At 45.1% G+C, this 21,618-nt stretch overlaps 1 protein-coding gene across 1 annotated transcript in view; it reads right to left on the bottom strand.

The window, feature by feature from the left end:
- Window positions 1–21,618, bottom strand: part of EIPR1 (EARP complex and GARP complex interacting protein 1) — a 459,494-nt gene that overhangs the window by 19,650 nt on the left and 418,226 nt on the right. The window contains exon 7 of the mRNA XM_082251893.1: window positions 15,137–15,304. Coding sequence (XP_082108019.1) covers window positions 15,137–15,304 — 168 coding nt within the window. The remainder of the gene's footprint in view (window positions 1–15,136; window positions 15,305–21,618) is intronic.

Genomic DNA, 21,618 nt, shown 5'->3' with positions numbered 1-21,618 from the left:
ACGCATGGGTACTAAAAGGAGACGCCAAGGACCACTGCTGGCGCCATTTTCCTTTACCTTCCTTAATGGAAGGATGTGGATTAGTACATCATATTTGTGAAAGGAATCGAGGAAGACAATTTTCAGGATGAAACTTCTATTACCCAATGGATCTTCATTGATTCTATGAAGCAATCTATGATATCTGACCCATGTGAGTATGAAAATTGATCCGGTTTAGTGCCATTTGGGGGCTTGTAGGTCTTTGAGGTGAGGTCCAGGACCAGAAGCTACCCCTATGTTCTTCCAGAATAGACATTGACAGTATATATATATATATATATATATATATATATATTTTTTTTTTTTACTCTCGTTTAAGGCACCGCAGTGTATGGGGTAATTTTAGTTCTATACTCCGTGGCCCTACTGGGACAAAAGGTTCTCTCATCTGTTGGGGATTAGTTCTCTTTTCCCATTTGTTTCATGATATGGATGTGAGGCTCGAAGGCATTTCTTGGGAAGGAATTATGGATTGATCTTTTTATCTATTTTGATGTATCAAGACAAAGAATTGTGGTGGGTAGGGTAATTCATTGATGTGCTCTTTGATGGAGGATTCTTATTTTTAGCCATTGTTTGACAATTTGCTAATAAGTGATGTATGTCTATTTTTGTCTCTTTTTCTTTTTTTCATAGAGAAGGGACTGCAATATATGTATATCCCAGAAGAAGATTAGAAATACAAGTTGTCAATTTATTTGAAACGCGTCGGCTTTCTCTCCTCCCCAGAGGTTTTTTTTTTCCTCTGTGGAGGAATATTGTATTCCCTTCTTGTTTCATTTCATCAATTCATTTCTGATCAAGTATTACTGTCATGATTCATCAATATGTTTACATGGTTATCAAGTGCTTCAACCACTGCTTTGTTAGCATGATCAATGTGGTTGATGTGGCTGTAGGATTTATGCATTGATCTTTTTTTACAAATTTTCAATAAATATTTGAATTTTGTACATATTTTTTTGCTTTTTTTCATTGATTGCCTTAAAAATCCTGAATAAGAGGAGAAAAACAATGTTTACTTCTAATGATTGATGGGATGATGGCAACCACATGTCATCCACAACCTGAGATAATCTTTGTCTAAAAGAAGTTGTTATGAGGCTGCCTCTGGGCGTAAAAGTTCTACCTACTTAAACGCCATCTGCAACTCTGAATGAAGGTTGTGATTAGGGGATGAAATAAATCTAGACTCTAACTGCTGCGCTTGAGCCTCAGCCTTGTCCAATGCCTAGTTATGGTCTTTACGAACAGTTTTGATAATTGAGTGTCTATCTGCTGGCAAAAGTGTTATCAACAGTTGCAGGAAAACTGGAGAATGATCTGAAATCAGAGAAGGAGGAGAAGATTTTTCTCACTCTGGAGAAAATGCTAGGCAAAGAAAAAACAAGGTCAATGCAGGAAATTGCTGCATGTGAAACAAAGTGGCAGGAAAATGCTTGGGTAGGAGGGTATTTCCATCTCTAGATATCAGCCTAGTTTATCTGAGGAGTAGGTCAGGATCTGGAGAGTAGCCTAAAGATGAAGGTACGTTTTGGAGCTCCAGGGGGCCAGCACAGCCAGCATGTGGTGGGATCATTCTACCGCAAAAAAGCCAGAGAAGTCGGCCTTAGAAAATATGGAGCGGAGCAGATTTTCTGTGAAGGCTGGTGGATCGTCCCCTCTACACCCTCTGGGAGCCCCCAAATGCGAAAGTTGTTGCATATGTTTCATTTCTCTGCATCTTTAGCTCTAGCTTCCAGGTAGTACACCTTAGTGTGGAGAGTGGCCATATGATCATGGACGGCACCCCCCCCACAGGGCCCTCTGCCATGGTGATGCGCTCCCTGAAAGTATCCAGGTCTCTGCGAATAAGGTTGATGTCAGTTTGTATGTCCTCTATCTTTGAAGTAAGAATGGTTTGGCAGTTGAATATGGTTGTGTCGCCATGTTGGATGAGGCCGCATAGCGCACTCCAGCAGTGGCCTGTGAAGGCAGAAGATCCTCTACTCAATTGGAGGCAACCGGCATTTCCCCCCCTTTATTATCCCTAGATAAAAGGGAGATAAAAGCAAGACAGAGGGGTGGAATCGAAAACTGAGTACACGCCAAATGGTGAAGAAGAAGTAATAGATGTGGCAGAGCTCTGCAACTACATGTCCTCTCCAGTTGCCATCTTGAACACGCCCCCTCTCTTTGGGTAGCATTACATTTAATTCTGGTCCTGTAAACATAGCACAGGAAATTTCTCCAAAGTAGGGGAAATCATCTTATACAGCTGTCCCTGGATCCCTGGTAGTATTAATAAAACTAATATTTCCCTAAAAAGCTGTAACATGTTATGCATCAATGATATAATAAACATCATTATACTAGTTTTACCTCTTTTTCAAAAAGATAAAAAATTAGGACATTGTCATCAAAAAACATACAAAAAATAAATGTTCTTTGCCACTAAACACATTTGCTACTATATAACACAACACTTTCACAGACATAGTGTGATGTACGAAGTAATAATTAAAAAAAAAAAAAATCTATACCATGACATGTGTTCTAAATATTTTTCTCACACAGAATTGTGTGCGGTTTCCATAGAAACCTCAGACTATGCTGGGCTCTGGGGTGTCGTCCATTTTGACCTTCTAGACAGATACATCATGTGCTAATGTCTGCCGCAGGAAGCGCTGGGTTCTTGTAAAATAGTCAATGTGATATTGACAAAATGAATTCTAAAAATATGTACAAAACCTAGGTGCTGAATTGTTTTCCCATTGCCAGATGATTTTACAACAAAATACCAAAAACTTTATTATTCTTACGACACTTTTTTTTTTTCTCAAACAGTTTGACATTAATATAGGGTGACCAGAAGTCCCTGGGTCCCAGGCACAGCCCCTGATTTCAGGAAGCTGCCTATGGTTAAAAAGCGTCCTCTACTGTGTCCCTGGTTGAAATGTAAAGCCCCTGGGAGTTGGTGGTAGCTTTTTTTTTTTTTTCTTGTCAATTAAAGTTCATGGACAAGAGAAACGATCCATTAAAATACACCCTGGCTGGCAGTATATGCGATGCAGCCACTTCAACACTTCCCAGCATGAGGTGGAGGGATAGGACTCTGTATATGCAATGCCTCCTGTCCTATTCTGTATGTCATGCCACGGTGTAAAGCGGCTCCTCCAGGCTCCCCTTTATCCTGCCACCCTCACCTAATTTTAACTCACTGTGTGACTAGGGAGAGATATTGCTTCAAAATACAAATGTTGCAGGTGTAGCACATTGTGTGTCCCTCGCATGTTCCCCCTGGAGGATCCTTACCACATTGTTCCTGTCCTTTCCTCTGTCATGCGGGTTAGATGAAGTGCTAAGCTTGCTAGCATAAGGCCAGGGCATCCAGATATTAATATAAATATATAGCAATGTTTAATACACGTTGTCGTTGAGAAGCCAGTTTGGTTTAAAATGTCCAGCTCTGTCACTCAAATAGAACTGTTTGTAATATGCTAAACATTTTGTTGACACGTGCTGTTGTTACAATGGCGTCAATTCACTGCGCTTTACCGCATGCGATAAGGGTTTCATGTTACGCATATACATAAATTATTGCATTCAGTAAATTAGGTCTAATTCCCCCCCAAAAAAAAAAAAAAACAATGCGATATTTTCCAAAGAAAAGTCCAATTCACAAACAGGCCAGAGAGTAAAAAAGCATACACTAATTACCACCAGGGTTTTTCTGGCAGTAATACATGGGGTATGTGTGCCCCCCCCCCCAAATCCATACCAGACCCTCATCTGAGCATGCAGCCTGGGAAGGTCAGGAAAGAGGGGGGGGGGCGAGCAATGCCCCCTCCTGAACCATACCAGGCCACATTCCCTCAATATTGGGGGGTGAGTGCCCCCCCACCCAAAAGCACCTTATCCCCATGTTGACGGGGAAAAGGGCCTCATCTCCACAACCATGGCCGGTGGTTGTAGGGGTCTGCGGACAGGGGGCTTATCGAATCTGGTAGCCCCCTTTAACAAGGGGGCCCCCAGATCCTGCCCCCCCCCATGTGAATGAGTATGGGGTACATAGTACCTCAAACCCATTCACCAAAAAAGTGTAAAAAAGTAGGAAAGTTTTTGACAAATCTTTATTAAAAAAAATTAAAAAACTGTTGTCCCACAATGTAAATCCATCGTCAATCATGACGCCCGTACACTCCACTTCTGAGGACGGCTGGCGGCCGAATGCCTCCTTTGCCATTTGACAGTTTTTTATTGGTAAGGGCGGGCCACCTGCAACATCCCCTGGTGGCCCTGCCCCCCTGCCATCACCGGTCCATGCACATGCACCGGTCCAACATGCACCGGTCAGTGACATCAGGGGGCGGCAGTGCCACCACTGAAAAACTGATACTTGGCTACAATGTAAAGTAGTGAGTGTATAGCTTGTATAACAGTGCAAATTTGCTGTCCCCTCAAAATAACTCAAAACACAGCTATTAATGTCTAAACCACTGGCAACAAAAGCAAGTACACCCCCTAAGTGAAAATGTCTAAATTGGGTCGCAGGGCTGTATTCCAACATGATAACGACCCCAAACACACCTCCAAGACGTCCACACCTCCAAGACGTCCACTGCCTTGCTAAAGAAGCTGAGGGTAAAGGTAAAAGACTGGCCAAGCATGTCTCTAGACCTAAACCCTATTGAGCATTTGTGGGGCATCCTCAAACGGAAGGTGTAGGATCGCAGGTCTCTAACTGCCACAAGCTCCGTGATGTCATCATTGAGGAAGGGAAGAAGACGCCAGTGGCAACCTGTGAAGCTCTGGTGAACTCCATGCCCAAGAGGGTTAAGGCAGTGCTGGAAAATTATGGTGGTCACACAAAATATTGACACTTTGGATTCAATTTGGACATTTTTACTTAGGGATGTACTTATTTTTGTTGCCAGCAGTTTAGACATTAATGGCTGTGTGTTGAATTATTTTGAGGGGCAGCAAATTTACACTATTATACAAGCTGTACACTCTCTACTTTACATTGTAGCAAAGTGTCAATTCTTCAGTGTTGTTGCATGAAAAGATATAATAAAATATTTACAAAAATGTGAGGGGTGTAGTAAATTTTCTGAGATACTGTATATAAGAAATATCAAACGGCAAAGAAGGCATTCAGCGGCCAGCTGTTCTCGCGAGCAGAGCTCTTTTTTTTTTCTTCAGCTCCACATGGCGGTGGCAATTGACGATGGATTTACATCAGGGAACACAGTTTTTTATTTATTTTTTTAATACGTTTTTATTAAAATGTATAATCATATTATACATATTACATAAAGAACATTATACAACTTGTTGTGACATTACATGTCAATATACAGATCTCAATGCAGAACCTGCATAACTTCTCGCATAGTTTTTTGTTGGAGAAAAAGGATAAGGATTAAAGAATAGGATATGGGGAAGCAGGGGGAAGGAATAGAGTGATAGTAGAAGAAATGAAGGAGAGTGGGGGTGAAGGGGGGGGGAGGAAGGCTTGTGCTTAGTCTAGGTATCTCGGATTGTAATCATTAACAAAGATGTGTTAATTCCCATAACTGGAGTAGGGTCTGAGGGGAGTACATTCTAAGGAGCATATAAGCTGAATTCTGTGGTGCAACACAAGAAAGGATTAAGGTAGTATGTGGATTATTCTATGAAGTAGACATTAACTCTGTGTAGCGGGGTGTGGATTTAAATGTAAGCCAACATGCCCACATCTCGGGAAAGACGGTTGGGTGTGGTATAATTCCGAGCCGAGATCTTCCACCGTGTAAATATGGTCCAGGATTTTACACCATTTCTTCAGGAGGTGGGGCTTCTTGTTTTTTCCATTATAGAGGGATGAGGGACTTAGCTGCATTAGGAAGGTGGGGGACTATGGATCTTTTCTATGATCTACAGGATGTGGGAGAGTAATGAAACAGAGTGACCTAGTGGTCATCTGGTAGGGGAATTTTGCTTATGCATGTGATGAGGGATCCAATGACGTGCCAAAATTGGCATAATTTAGGGCAAGACCACCAGATGTGTGCATGAGAGGCCACTAGTCCACACCCATGCCAACAGATTGGAAAGTAATCGGGTAACAGGTGGTGTAGCTTTAAAGGTAAGTAATGCCATCTTGGGAGAAATTTAAAGTTAATCTCCATGTACTTAGAAGAGAGTGATGATGAATGTGCCCAACAAAGTATTTTATCCTTTTGGGCAGCTGTGAGCTTTTGCTGTAGGTCTACTTCCCAGACGGACAGATATTTGGGATATTCTTTCCCTTCCAAGTCCAACAAGGCTGAGTAAAATTGGGAAATGCTTTTGAGAGGAGGCTGGTTCATGGCAAAGATGGAATCAATTGGTAGGAAATCTCCATAAGTCCTTATGGGCTTCAGAAGTTTATGTATAAAGCGAGTTAGTTGAAGGTAGCACCATACATCCATTTTAGTTATGGCAGATGTTTATTTAAGTTTTTGCAAGGGCAGAATTTTGCCATTCTTTAGCACTTGGTACAGGTGGTCCAAGACAGAAACCCCTTATCCAGCCGGCCAGGTTCAAAGAAAGTGTGGCCAAGAAGGGGTTAAGGAGGGGCATATAGTTGGTTTGGAAAAGCTTGGATAGAGATGGTGTTAGAAATATTCCTAAATATTGTAGGGATGATGTTTGCCATGTAAAATTGAAGGAATTCTTTAGCGTTCCTATCTCCGCTTTTGGGACTGTAAGATTTAAGATTTCTGATTTAGTGAGGTTGATCTTGAAGTTTCTAGATTGCTCTAAACTCGGAGAAAGCCGCTAGTAGATTAGGTAAGGAGATATGTGGTTGTCTAATATAGAAAAGGATGTCATCAGCATTAGCAGCGTATTTATATTATTGTCGGCCGATGGTAATACCATGGATATTAGGGTTTTGTTTAATGTGGAATAAGAAGGGTTCAAGAGAGATCGCAAATAGAAGGGGGGATAGGGGACAACCGTGGCAGGTACCGTTGTGTAGGGTAAAGGGGTCACTAAGTATTCCGTTAATTCTGATTTGGGCAGTTAAGTCCTTGTAGAAGGCAGCGATGTGAATGACCATTGTCTTACCTAATCCTAGGTGAGTCATTACAGCCAGTAAGTAGTCCCAGTCCACTCTATCAAAAGCTTTCTCTGCATCTGTGGAGAGCAAAAGGGTGGACTGGGTACCGTGTCTAGCATGTGCAATCGACATGAGCGTTCTAAGGGAGTTATCCTTGGCCCCTCTACCAAGGAAAAAGCCAGTTTGGTCTGGGGAAACTCAACTCGGAACCAGAGGGGCAAGTCAGCTTGCCAGGACTTTTGCATAAATTTTTGCATCAATATTCAATAATGAGATTGGTCTGTCACTAGTACAGCATGAATGGTCTTTGCCCTGTTTAGGGACTATAGTGATGTGCGCATGGAGAGTTTCCGATTTGAATGGGTCGCCCGCAGAATTTGAGTTTGTGTAGCTAGCTAAATGAGGGAGTAAAATGCGGCAAAAGGTTTTGTAGTATTTGGCGTATAGCCATCTGGTCAAAAGGTTTAAGAGATCCGCACTGTGGAATAACTAGAGGCTGCAGCCTACCTCAAAATACGATCCAATGGATTTTATTCAGTAATGTTTAAAAAGGGGTTAGTGAGGTAAATGGCGCTGCCTTTCAGTAGGTTTTAAAGGGCACTATATGTAGACGTTAATATTTCAACACCAGGGTATTCCAAAGTACTTATGATCGTATTACCCTTTTCACATCACAATGATTGTAAACAATACTTATAAATAAATATAATAAATATTGAAAAGTGCAAATAGTGCAGTAAAAGTGTTAAATCGTGATGTGGCCAATAAATTATTATTAATTGATAAATATAATATATTGCCAATAAATATAAATATAAAGGAATGTAAGTTGACAGATGTAAAGGTGACAGATGTATAAATAAAAATTGGGGGTTGGTGAAATTCTCGCGCTGTCACTATTTATTACTATACGTCTCCTTTAATGCTGCAGGTACTGTTATTGGTAACCTACACAATACAGATACTTATAGCAGGGGGGAGTACCGCGCTTTAAAGGTGCTTAGTGAAAATTATTAAATCATATAAAATATATTGTATAAAGGTGCCTCGGTGCTTCTCAATATAATAGTTACTAATATCCATATGTGCATCCCAACATCATTAATAAAAAAATAAAAAAAGTATAATCAAATATAAATTAAATATTCTCCAATACACAAATAATATCTTACGGGTGGTCTAAAATGCTAAATAATAAATACAGTGCTTGATTAAAATCAACAATACATATGCAAGCAGGTGGTAAAATATTAAAGTGCCAAAACATTAATACTATCTAATGGGTGGACAACTTATAAAATTAAAAGTAAAAAATTATAGTGCTCCTGAATCCACAATAAATAGTTGAGTGATATAAACTTTAAAGTGCTGAAGTGTCCTTAAAATTGTGATCAAACAAATCTTCTTTCCAAAATTGCATGCAGGTGCTCTTCCGTGCAGTGACCACTAGGTGTCCTAAGCGTTCACCTCAATTCCCTTTTTAATACACCTTGTATTATATGCCTCAGAGTAATGCTCCTTCCTCCTCTATGGCGTGTAGGTACCGCTATTGGTGACCGAATTCCCTCCTTTTGTAAATCGATATACCAGGAGATGTATATGGAACCTTTATGTCTCCAAAATAAATGGGCCAATATAGTGAAGTATAGCCAGTAATTTATTAGAATAAAATAAGAATACAACTCACATTGCTTCCATCTTTCTCATTGCATAACAAACAATCGGTTGCCGATACGTCACTTCCAGGGATCCCTGGAAGAAGCTGCGTTGGCACGCAGCGTAACGCGTAGGATAGCCAACCGGAAGTGACGTATCGGCAACCGATTGTTTGTTATGCAATGAGAAAGATGGAAGCAATGTGAGTTTTTGTCTCCCCTGTGAGGAAGAGCCGCTGATCGGCTCTTCTCGCCTCACACACTGACAGTATGAGGCAAGGAGAGCCGAATAACGGCACTTCTTCATTTACATGTGACCGGCTGCGATTGGACACAGCCGATCACATGGGTAAAGAGTCATATCATTGACTCTTTACAGAGATCGGGATCGCGCAGTGTCCGAGCAACAGGAGGCTGTTCTGGTGCGCCGTCATATGACGACGTCCCAGGATAATAGCTACACCCCTCCGCCGTCATTTGGTGGTGGGCGGGTAGTAAGTGGTTAAGCTACTCCAGGTGATGATTATCTATAAAGATATAATCAATGCGTGAGTACGTGGAGTGTAATTTGGAAAATAAAGAATAGTTCCTTCCTTGTGGGTGTGCTGTTTTTCAAGTGTCGATCAGTTCATGTTCGTGTAAACGTTTATGTACGTATGTAAGTTGTTTGGTGGGGAGGTGAGTGGAACCAGGGGATGTATCTATATGCGGATGAAGGTTCATGTTGAGGTCTCTGGCAAAGACCACCAAACCTTGGGCAAAAGTAGAGATTTTTGTCAGCACTCGAGTAAGAAATTGTACCTATTTTTGGTTGGGAGAATAAACGTTCACTAGAATACAGAGAGTGTTTCCAATCCCTTCAAGAATAAGAATCGCCCCTGAGGGTCCGTCATTTTTGAAGTCGAAAGCTGACATCCCTATGAAACCTAATGGTGACTCCTTTGGCCTTCCGAGATCCCAGGCACAGAGAAATGTGTGAGTGGAAAGATGATGGGAAGAAGAAGAGAGGCAACAGGAGGAAAAGAGGTGTAGGGAGGGAGAGGGGAGAAAAACATTACATAACATTATAGAAGTCACGCAATGAATTGCAGTGTAGAGGTGGGAAGAGATCCCCCTGCATGGCAACCCCCCCCCCCATACCAGAGCGTGTAGTCCCCAGCAGTGTAGGCGCAGAACGGGGCGACCACCCCACCATTGTGTGATAAAGGAGGTCCAAAAATGTGATCACGGAAAAAAACAGAAATGGTAGGTATGCAATGAGACGATAGGACAGTGCTCCTAAGGTATTGTCCCAGAGGGATGCATCAGTGTGGAACGAAATATACACTGCGTCCATCTTGAACAAACATTCAAGGTCTGTATGAACTAGCATCAGATGAAACAGAAAGTAACTCAGAGAGGATGATGCAAATGTGAACAGATTACTCTAAGAAGAAAAAGAAAAAATGCAGATCTCACCCGTTCCTGTGGGAAGATCCCGGTGTGGCCGAGCAATGTTTCTTGGAGGTCTTATGCCACTCTCAGTCTGGGAATTGAGAAAAAGTAGGCAGATGGTCTTGCCATCCTGGAAAGTCAGGTGGGTCAATCTGAAGATCGCTACAGAGCTTTCCAAATTCCTCTGGGAAGAGTAGGATCGAGGATTTACCGTCCTTTGTAGCTATAAGGCATGCCGGAAAACCGCATCTGTAAGTTGCTTCGGTCTTGCGGATCTTGTTCAAGAGTGGGCATTGTGCTCTTCCTCTTTCGAGAGTCTCCTATTCCAAATCAGGGTAAATGTTGAAAATAGCTCAGTCAAAGTCATATGAGGGGAAGTCTCTTAGTTTCTTTATAATGGCCTCTTTATCCGTGTAGTAGTGGAGCCTGAAGATTACATCCTGTGGTGCATCAGATGTGATATGGCGGGGTCGGAAGGCTCTGTGTATTCTGTCAAATGGCAGGGCCTCGGTAACTGGTCTACCAAGAATGGAATTGAAAATTCCCTGGACTGTAGCAGCCAAATCCTCCTCCCTGGCTGCTTCGTGTAAGCCCCTTACACAGAGATTGTTTCGTCGTTTGCGGGTTTCTTGGTCCTCTATTTTGTAAAGCGCCATGCGTTGAGCAATGGTTAAGCGGTGGACCTGTGATTGGAGGTCTGAGATGGCCACATGATGATGGTCTAGACCAGTGATGGCGAACCTTGGCACCCCAGATGTTTTGGATCTACATTTCCCATGATGCTCATGCACTGTGCAATGCAGTTGAGCATCATGGGAAATGTAGTTCCAAAACATCTGTGGTGCCAAGGTTCACCATCACTGCTCTAGACACTGTTTAGTGTCTTCAACCCATTAAGGTGTATGGGCCAGCTCTGAGCACATAGAGGATACGTCTTTCTTAATCGAGCATTCTAAAGTATGTAACATGGATGCTAGTTCAGTCTTGGACGGTATGCCACTTACCAGGGTCGCCATGTCGAGATCACTGCGGTGGCTCCTGGTGGCCAGGTAATTGGAGCAGTTTGAGGAGGCAGGCGAGCTATGTCTCGAGCGTGGCTGTTGTTGTGGGTTCAGCCGGATGCCACGTGGCAAGGCCACCGAATCCTCGCCCTCGATTATATCCTCTGGCCCCGCCAAAAGAAAGCGATTGTTGGACCCCGAATGGCCGGATTTAGCTGTCAATAGCCTCCCTGTTTTCTTCCTCATCGTGGTAAAAGGGTCTGGGTATGCGGGTTGCAGTGAGAAATAGTGGATCCCTCACGGAGTCCTCTCTAAGTGTGTCCCATCAGCGCCGAGCGGAAACCGGAAGTCCCAGTTATTTTTTATTTTTTAATAGAGGAATTGTCAAAAACTGTATCTGGGTTTTTCTTACATTTTGGTGAATGGGTAGGTAATTCTTCACATGGGGGGGTAGGATCTGGGGGCCCCCTTCCAGATTCCAATAAGCCCCCTGCCTGCAGACCCCCAGCCGTGGTTGTGGGGATGAGGCACTTGTCCCCATTAACATGTGGACAGGACAAGGTCTGTCCAGGGTGAGGGGGCATGTGGCTGGGATGGTTCAGGGGGGGGGGGCGTTTGCTCACCCCCCCCCCCTTTCCAGACCTGCCATTTTTTTTGTATTGGGGATAGTATGGACTGAGGGGGACAGATTTACCGCATTTTATTTGCCTTTATTTAAATCTTAGTGAATCGACCCCATTGACTTAGGGCTTTGCACAGAAAAAACTGCCCTGGGCCCAGTGGAAGGAGGGCACACAGTATATTAGCATGTTACCCCCCGTGTCACTATTGGCGCTTTTCCACTGCATGGAACCGAATGGTTCGGCTCGCTTTTGTGCTTTTCCACTGCTGGTACCGCATGGTATGGTGTAGGAACGGTTCGGTACAGTACGGCGGCGCTTTTCCACTGCATGGAACCGAACGGTACGGCTCTCAAAAACAGTACCACCTCGATTGTGGTTCCAATGGAACTTTTCCACTGCAAGTACCGGCTCGGCTCTACTCGGCCCTGCTTGGCCCGGTTTGCTTTTCCACTGCTGGTACCGCATGGTACGGTGTTGGAACGGTTCGGTACAGTACGGTATGATTTGCTTTTCCACTTAAGTAGTAATAAAGTTAAGTGGGTGGGATAACAACGGGGAGGGTGGGATTCTCTGACCAATCAGTGGCTAGTAGTGACTGCATGCAAAGGATTGTGGGATATGGTACCGGGTATGGTACCTCTTGAAACCACAATTAAGGTGGTACTGTTTTTGAGAGCCGTACCGTTCGGTTCCATGCAGTGGAAAAGCGCCGCCGTAACATACCGTACCGTACCGAACCGTTCCTACACCATACCATGCGGTACCAGCAGTGGAAAAGCACAAAAGCGAGCCGAACCGTTCAGTTCCATGCAGTGGAAAAGCGCCACAAGAGGTACCATACCCGGTACCATATCCCACAATCCTTTGCATGCAGTCACTACTAGCCACTGATTGGTCAGAGAATCCCACCCACCCCGTTGTTATCCCACCCACTTAACTTTAGTACTACTTTAGTGGAACAGCAAACCATACCGTACCGTACCGAACCGTTCCAACACCGTACCATGCGGTACCAGCAGTGGAAAAGCAAACCGGGCCAAGCAGAGCCAAGCAGAGCTGAGTAGAGCCGAGCCGGTACTTGCAGTGGAAAAGTGCCATATGAGTTTCCAGATTTCTCACTGTTTGTGGCAGGGACACTCTCCCTCTAATTTCCAGCTCATTTTCAAGCTTTCTGCTTGAGAAAGGAATGTATACTTTACGCATGTCTTCCCACCCTCAAATATAAATGGCTTTAAAAAAGATATACAACAATAGAGTTTACAGGCATACCCCACTTTACGTACCCTCACTTTACGTACACTCACGAGTACGGACACATTGGAGTCTATGGGAAATCTTGTTCCGCTTGACATGGTATTGCTTCCGGTTTTTACCATTGGCGTCTATGGGAAATCTTGGTTAGCTTGGCAAGGCACTGTTCCCAGTTTTTAAAGGAGTTGCAAAGGCAGGAAGTTTTTTTTATCTTAATGCATTCTATGCATTAAGATAAAAAGTCTTAACCGTGTAGCAGCCTCCTCAGCACCCCTTAGTACTTACCTGTGCCCCCTCTCTGTCCAGCGATGTCCACAAGTCCCTCGGCCATGTAGGACTCTCTCTCCTGATTGGCTGAGACACAGCTGCGGCACCATTGGCTCCCGAGGCTTTCAAAGTCAGTGAGCCAATCAGGAGAGAGAGGAGGTGGAGCCAAATGGCAGCTCTGTGGCTTAAACGACACACGGAGATGCAGCTCGGCTCGGGTGCCCCAAAAGCAAGCTGCTTGCAGTGGGGGCATTTGGCTGGAGGGAGGGGCCAGGAGCAGCGAAGAGGGACCCGAGAAGAGGGGGATTCGGGCCACTCTGTGCAAAACCAACTGCACAGAGCAGGTAAGTATAACATGCATGTTATTTATTTATTTTTTTTAAAAACAAAGCTTTACAATCACTTTAACTTTGGCGTCTATGGGAAATCTTGGTCAGCTTGACATGGCACTGCTCCCGGTTTTAACATTGGCGTCCATGGAAAATCTTGGCAAGGTTGACATGGCACTGCTCCCAGTTTTTAACATTGGCGTCTATGGGAAATCCTGGTCGGCCAGCTTGCCTAGGTAATCTACCATGTCGTATTCCTGGGTCCCCTAACGTGCTCCCCAAGTTTGGTGTCCCTGTCACTTATGGTTTGGCAACAGTGCCATGTCAATTTGACCAAGATTTACCATAGATATTAAATGTTAAAAACTGGGAGCAGTGCCATGTCAATCTGACCAAGATTTCCCATAGAGCTAGTGTATTTACAAGTACTGAGAAGTGAAAAAAGGTATTGCTTCACTTTATGTACATTTTCGTTTTATGCTCTGGTCCCATTGTGTTCTTAAAAGTAGGGTATGCCTGTATACAAAAAAAAATGCTTACTTCAGCTTTATTTCTGGCACTTCAAGGGTGCAGCTGGGTGACATCACTATTCCTCCAAGGAGAGCAGGGTTCTCAAAGTCCCACTAGATTGCCCCCTGTAGCCACCTACATGTCCTGGTAACATCAGGAGGTTTTTTTTCTTACGATCTAAAATTTTAAGATGCTTTCTTTAAACCATTTGTATTTGCTGCAGGAGGGCTGTGAGCAAAGTAGACCTTCCAATAAAAGGCAAAGTCTACTTATTTATTCAGGGCCCCCATACCAAAATGCTACATGAACCTGATGAAAAAGTTGAAAAAAAAAAACCTGGAAATATACTACTCTTTCTATTGGCTTTTGCACTGTAGAATGCGATGTTGCTATCCTTCTGCCATAATCTTGTGAAGCACATGGATCCAAAATCGTGAGAGAAAATGCTCCAGCATAGTGCAGGAGTATCTTCTTTCAAGATTCGGATCTTCATTTTACTCAGGATCTCTTCAGAGGGACTGTGATGTCACCTATGCCTAGGCACTGCAATAAGAAGCTCTGTAAGGGAAGTATTTTAAATGTTTTTGTTTCTATATATTTTAGAAAAAAGGCATTTGTCCTATTCAAAATTATAATGTGATTGGTTAATGGTAAAGTACACAATTGATTTGTTTAACGTGCCATTTTTTGTTATATGTCCATCCAATACCACTCATCACAAGATATTGTCTCATTATTTCAAACAAACACAGAGCACATGACTACTGCTGCAGTTGCAGACCTGTCCGCGTGCCGAGCTTCCTTCTGCTAATCTGTCTCGTTGTGTGTTTGGTCTATTGTTTGCTTAAACACATACGTGTTGAGTTGGCTGCGCTGCCATCTGTGCCTATATCCATAACAGCTTGCTTTGCATACAACAGAAATAAACACTGAGAAGCAGAAGCCCTGTGAGCCCTACCAATGAGAATGTTCCTCCAGTGTTTTCACTGGTTCATTAACATTCCTGGTATCCCAGAACTTCACTTTGCAATCATCCCCGCAACTGGCCAAGTAGTACTGTTTGTTGGGATTGAAGTCGAGGTCTCGAACCAGCTGTCCATGGGCATTGTCGATGCAGTAGATCTGCCTGGAAAATAATAAACAAATCACTTTATGGAAGCTGTGCCATGGCTAACAATACTCAGAGACATATCTGAAAAAGCCTGTACTGAAAACATGCCAGAGCAAAACATTCCATGTTTTTTTTCTCTTCATTTCATTCACTGCTACATTTTAATTATGAATATTTTCTATAGAAATAATAACTTTCATTTTCACAGCAAATAAAAAAATTGGATTTTTGACTTACCATGAATACCATTTCTCTGATGTTCATTGACGGACACAGCTCCTGATATTCATAACCATTGGGTTATACTGCCCCCTACAGAAGTAGGACACTAGGCAGAAAATAATTCTGGCTACACCAATGGGCAGTCCCAGGGGGTATACTTACTCTCTCTGCTAGTGCCACTCAGTTTTGTTACAAGCCAAGTCAGGAGAATTATAACTCTACAGAGGGGTGGGTGCTGTGTCTGTCAATGAAAATCAGAGAAATGGATTTTACGGTAAGTCAAAAATCCCATTTTCTCTTTTGTTCATTGACAGACACAGCTCCTGATATTAATAACCATTGGGATGTCCCAAAGCAGTGTTAAACACCAAGGGTGGGAACAACAAAATAATTCCCAAGGCTAAACATTAGCCATCCAGGCAACAGGAGCTCAACCAAACTGGAGCCCACCTGAAAAAAAACAACACACCCTCAAAGAGGATCAGGTCCTCTTAAACTGCAGCCTACAAAACCTTGCAGCCAAAAGAAGCATCCACAGATGCCAACACATCCACTTTATAAAACTTTGTAAAAGTGTGCACCGAGGACCAGGTGGCCGCCTTGCAAAGCGGCATCACCGATGTCTTATGACGGAAAGCCCAGGAGGCACTAAGCACTATAGTAGAGTGTGGACTGACAGGGAAAGGAGGAACCTGACCCCTGATGGAATAGGCCTGAACCACCGTCTGTCTGATCCATCTGGAAATGGTCACAGAGGAAGCGGACAACCCTTTTCGAGATCCATCTGTGAGTACAAAGAGAGTCTGACTTCCTGAAAGACTCCATAGCTGCCAAGGTACACCCAAATTGCCCAGACCACATTCAAGGCATGCAAGGCAATTTCCTTTGAATGTTTAGGCCTGGGACACAGGGAAGGCAACACAATGTCTTCATTCAAATGGAAAACAGAGACAACCTTTGGAAGGAACGACGGACAGGGGCAAAGAACCACCTGTCCCTCTGAATCACCAGGTAAGGTGAATGACAGGATAACGCCGCCAGTTCCGACACCCTGCGCGCGAAGGTGATAGCCACTAAAAAGGCCACCTTCTGAGACAGCGTAAGCAGGGGAATCTCCTGAATATTTTAAAAGGGAGGCTTCTGTAGAGCTACCAAATTAAGACCCCAAGGTGGCAACGGAGCTTGAAGCTGGAGGAACCAAATGTTGCACGCCCTGAAGAAAGGTACGCACCAAGGAGTGTGTGGCCAAAGGTCGTTGGAAGAAGACCGCCAAAGCTGACATCTGGCCATTGATGATACTCAAGCCCGATTTCTGTTCAACCCCCCATTGAAGGAAGGTCAAGATCCAAGCCACCGAGAAGGAACGAGGAAGAACCCCAAGAGACTCACACGACGCAATGTACGTCTTCCACGCATGATGGTAGATCTTCCTTAAAGTAGATTTCGTAGCTTTCAACAGTGTAGGAATCACTGACTCCAATAAACCTCTATTCTTCACCACCTGTCGATCAACAGCCAAGCCGTCAAAGCCAGGATGGAAGATTGGTCCTTGGGACAGCAGATACTCCCAGAGAGGAAGCTTCCAAGGAACTTCTGTGACCAGCCGCACCAGATCTGCATACCAAGCACAGTGAGTCCTGTCCGGAGCCAATAAGAGGACTTGAATCCCTTCTGCCTCGATCCTTTGTAGAAGTCTTGGCAGAAGCTTGAGAGGAGGGAAGGTGTAAATCAGATGATACTGACTCCACGGGGCCACCAGCATGTCTGTGGAGTCCGCCAGAGGATCCCTTGACCAAGCTACAAACCTCAGCACCTTTCTGTTGAGCCGAGACGCCAACAGATCCACCTTGGGGGTGCCCCACCAGAGACACAGCTGATGAAACACCTCTGGATGAAGGGTACATTCCCCGTGGTCCAACGCCTGCCGACTGAGGTAATCCGAATGGCAATTTTCCACCCCGGGAATGTGTACGGTGGGGAGGGCTGGAACAAATCGTTCTGCCCACCTTAGAATTCCGGCTACCTCCACAGCCTCCAGAACACTTCTTGTGCCCCCTTGGTGATTGACATAAGCCCAGGCCGTGGCATTGTACGATTGAATGGACATCCCTGAAGACGATCCGTCCAATGATCCACACAGTCTGATCGCTCGGGGTTCTAAGACATTGATTGGGAGTCTGGACTCTTCCAGCGTCCATATCCCCTGAGCAGAATGCTTGCCGAGGACACCTCCCCAGCCGGACAGGCTAGCACCGGTGGTGACCACTGTCCAATACAACGGGAGGAAGGAATTTCCCAGCCAAAGTGCCGGAGAACAAAGCCACTAAATCAGGGACTCTTTTGTGCCCCGACTCAGCCGAATCTGATTGTCCAGAGACTGTGGAGTCTTGTCCCATTTGGTAAGACTCTCCCTTTGCAGGGACCTCGTATGGAACGTGCAAATGGAACCACCTCGAAGGTAGACACCATCAGGCTCAGCACCCGCATGAAAGTGACCATTGGTGAATTTCAGCCTGCAATTTTTGGAGTTTGTCATTAGGAAGGAGCACTCTAGCTAAGGCCAACTCCAGAGTCAGGCCCAGATAGTCCAGCTTTGTGGACAGAACCAGCCAAACTCCCACAGAGTTTGTATTGTGATCACCAGAGCAGAGGGAGACTTCGCTCGCAGATGGAGATCGTCCAAGTAGGCCATGATCCCCCGTTGGCGTAGCAAAGTTAGCACCGGGGCTAACACTTTTATGAAACCCCAAGAAGCAGATGCGAAACCAAAGGGTAACGCCACAAACTGATAATGTTCCTCACCCACAGGAAAGTGGAGAAAATTCTGGTGACTGGCACATATTGGAATGGGAAGGTAGGCATTCTTGATATCAATAGAGGCGAGGAAATCCACCTGATGCAGGGATGCCATCACCGTTCGAATGGACTCCATTCTGAACTTCTGTACCCACACAAAGCAGTTTAGCACCTAGGATTGGACGCACTTTGCCTTCCTTCCTGGGAACTGAGAACAGGTTTGAGTAAAAACCCTGAAAATGTTCCAAAATCGGAACTGGGACAATTACCCCTTGAAGTAACAGGTCTTGTAGCCAGACCGAATGACTTTGTGGACCCATTTGTCTTGTACCAGGGAAGTCCATGGGTCTGGAAACCAGCGAAGACATCCCCCCAACCCCTATGAGTGCGCACCTTCATGCACAAGGAGCCTTGTCTGCGGGTCTGGAGAAGCCTGATCTTGGCTTGCCAGACCAGGTTCCTGTGGATCCTCCAGAAGAGGTCCTGAATAACTTCGAGCTCTTGTCAGTCGACCCTAAGGGACAAAAAATAATAATACAATATATAAGCTGAGAAGGCCCACGTCTACGACGAGATTCCTTGCCCTTAGTAGTCTGCGGAAGAAAAGTACACTTTCCCCCTGTGAGACCTTTAATGATGACATCCAGGGTAGCTAAAAAAAAAGGTGATCACCTTGAAAGGAAGATCAGTCAAGGCATTTTTTGAAGTCTGATCCTCGCACTAGCACTTGAGCCAAAAAACAGGCCGAAGGACCAATGCCAAAACAGAGAGGCGAGCCATCAGGGGAGCTGCATCCAAAGAGGTTTCACAGATAAACTGCAGCCCCTGGACCAGCTGGTCCGCTAGCTCGGCATAGGCAGGGGGGAGCAGTTCCCCCTCCATGTCACGGTGTAGGAGCTTAGCCCACTCGGTCAGACTTTGCGACGCTAGGGTAATGGTGAATACTGTCCTCATTGCTGAACCAGCCAGAGTGCACATAGTGTGGGCCACAGCCTCCGCCTTCCAGTCAGCCGGATCCTTAAAGACCGGGGACTCTTCAACCGAAATCTTGGCTGCCTTGTTTAATCTGGAAACCAGGGGGTCCACCACTGGTGGCACAGTCCACTTTTTAGAAAAAGACTCCTTATAGGGTTAATGCCTAGTCCACACTTTAGTGACAATTCTGTCAAAATAGGCAGAGAAAGGAAACACCTTTGCCACTTTGGATGATTTGTGGGTGCCAAAGAGGTCTCTTGAGGGTCTCACGCACAGATACAATCAGTGCATCCACCAGCCCCTTTTTGTGCACATTAGCAGACGTGGAGGAATCATCCTCACTATCCGAGGATTCTAGGTGCGTGGTTGCAGACCCAGCCGGGTGACCCTCGTCCACGGCGGCCAAATCAGATTCAGGATCTGATAAAACAGATGAGGCAGGAGAAGGCGGGGGGGGGGGCGCTTTATGCTAGCCCATCGCCTGCAAGTTACCTCCACGTGGGACACACGGGACTCCAGGACGGTCCAGTGATGGATGGTTGGGACCCGGAGGACCCCGCAGCTTCAGAGGGGATCAGGTGGAGAAATGTGCTCCAAAGACTCCATGGTGGACCCAGCAAAAAGTGTAAAACACTGCTAGGGGACAACCCCTGCCATGCTGTCAGCACCACCCGGTCGCCAAGCACAAAGCACTAAGCGATCCTGAGCAGAGAGGGAGAGGACCCCACCAGACTCACCACCAACAGAAACAGGCACCTGCAGCCACCAGGAGAATCTGCACTACACGTGCGGCAATCAGAATGTAAAATTATCCAGGAGTAAGCACCAGGGGCTCTCCTTGCCAAAATCGCCGCCCACGGGGCTCCACTGTCAAGACTGCAGCTATTTACAATGGCAAACCACAAGAAAATGGCCACCCGACTACACAAACATGGCTGCATAGAAACACAGGCTACAACAAAATGGCGGCCCTGTGTGGCACCTCCCCCTCCACACAAACGATCGCCCAGTCCCCGGTGGCATATCCCCTCGCCCCATCACCAGTTAGCACCCTGCCCCCATCCTAAATAGCCCCAGCGTTAAGGGGGGCCAGGATGAGGGACTTTGTGGGGGGGTGCCTGCGGGAAGGAGGCAAGCCTGGGGGTCTTACCATCCCAAGGAGGTGCCCACGTCCTCCCCAAAACGCTACAGGGGGAGAGTGGGGACAGCTACTCACCATACCAGGAACCAGGCGGACACTGCTCCAGACAGAACTCCTTCTCTATCGAAATGGGGGGGCTGTTGGCCAGGAGGAACGTTGCGACTCGGGCCGAGACCCGGTTGTATGCGACCTCACATGCGTTTAACTCTCAGGCCAGCCCCCATCCAGTGGGGCTATGTCGCAGCCCACCTAGTGGAGAGTTAAGGTCTGCGTGCGCTCGCTGGTCACACTGGGGTGACCATTGGATCTAGATTATCCAGCCCATCGCCCAGTCCGGCAGTTGATTGTAGACCTCACAGAAAAATATTTAGGAGAAAAACATTTTCTATCTACAAATTTCTTCCCAGGACCAAAGATCCCAGCAGGGAAATAGGTCCTCATTCCTGACTAAGCAGAAAAAAAAACTAAGTGGCTATAGCAGAGAGAGTAAGTATACCCCCTGGGACTGCCCATGAGTGTAGCCAGAATTATTTTCTGCCTAGTGTCCTACTCCTGTAGGGGGCAGTATAACCTGATGGTCATGAATATCAGGAGCTGTGTCCTTCAACGAACGAAAAAGAAATCTGATTTTTAGCAAAAACCATAGTGAAACCCTTCTCTATCTGTATAGGAAAATACATGTGTTTTTATTGGAAGCAACAAGAGGAAAAAAAACCCAATAGAATGGTTGCTTTGCAGCCTGAAATGAAGGCAGACATGGTTTTTGTTTTATCTAGCTGTATTTACTCAGTGCAACTTTTAACATAACATCTAAGTAAAAGATTTAACACGATTTTAGAAAAAAAAAATCAAAAACAGAATCACTGAGTTGGAAAAAGAATCACCCCCTTGTGTCAGTATTTTGTTGAACCACCCTTTGCTTTAATTACAGCCTTTAGTCTGTTGGGATATGTCTCTACTAACTTTTCACATATAGACTTTGCAATATTTACCCACTCTTCTTTTCAGAACTGTTCAAGTTCAGTTAAAATCGATGGTGACCGTGTCAGAGAAATGGCCATGGAAGAACTGGCAATGCTGCCAATACTAGAGATAAGTGCACCCGGTGCACTCCCGTGCGCATGCGCATAAGTATGGCAAACTGGCGCGAATGCGCGTGCGCACGCATAAAGTGAAAGATGTGGCCGCTTTCTGG

This window comes from Pelophylax lessonae (genome assembly GCF_965119305.1).
Source record: "Pelophylax lessonae genome assembly, chromosome: 3".
NCBI classification, from domain to species: domain Eukaryota; kingdom Metazoa; phylum Chordata; class Amphibia; order Anura; family Ranidae; genus Pelophylax; species Pelophylax lessonae.
Note: the sequence above shows the minus strand (reverse complement) of the source record. Positions and strands in the feature narration are given on the sequence as shown.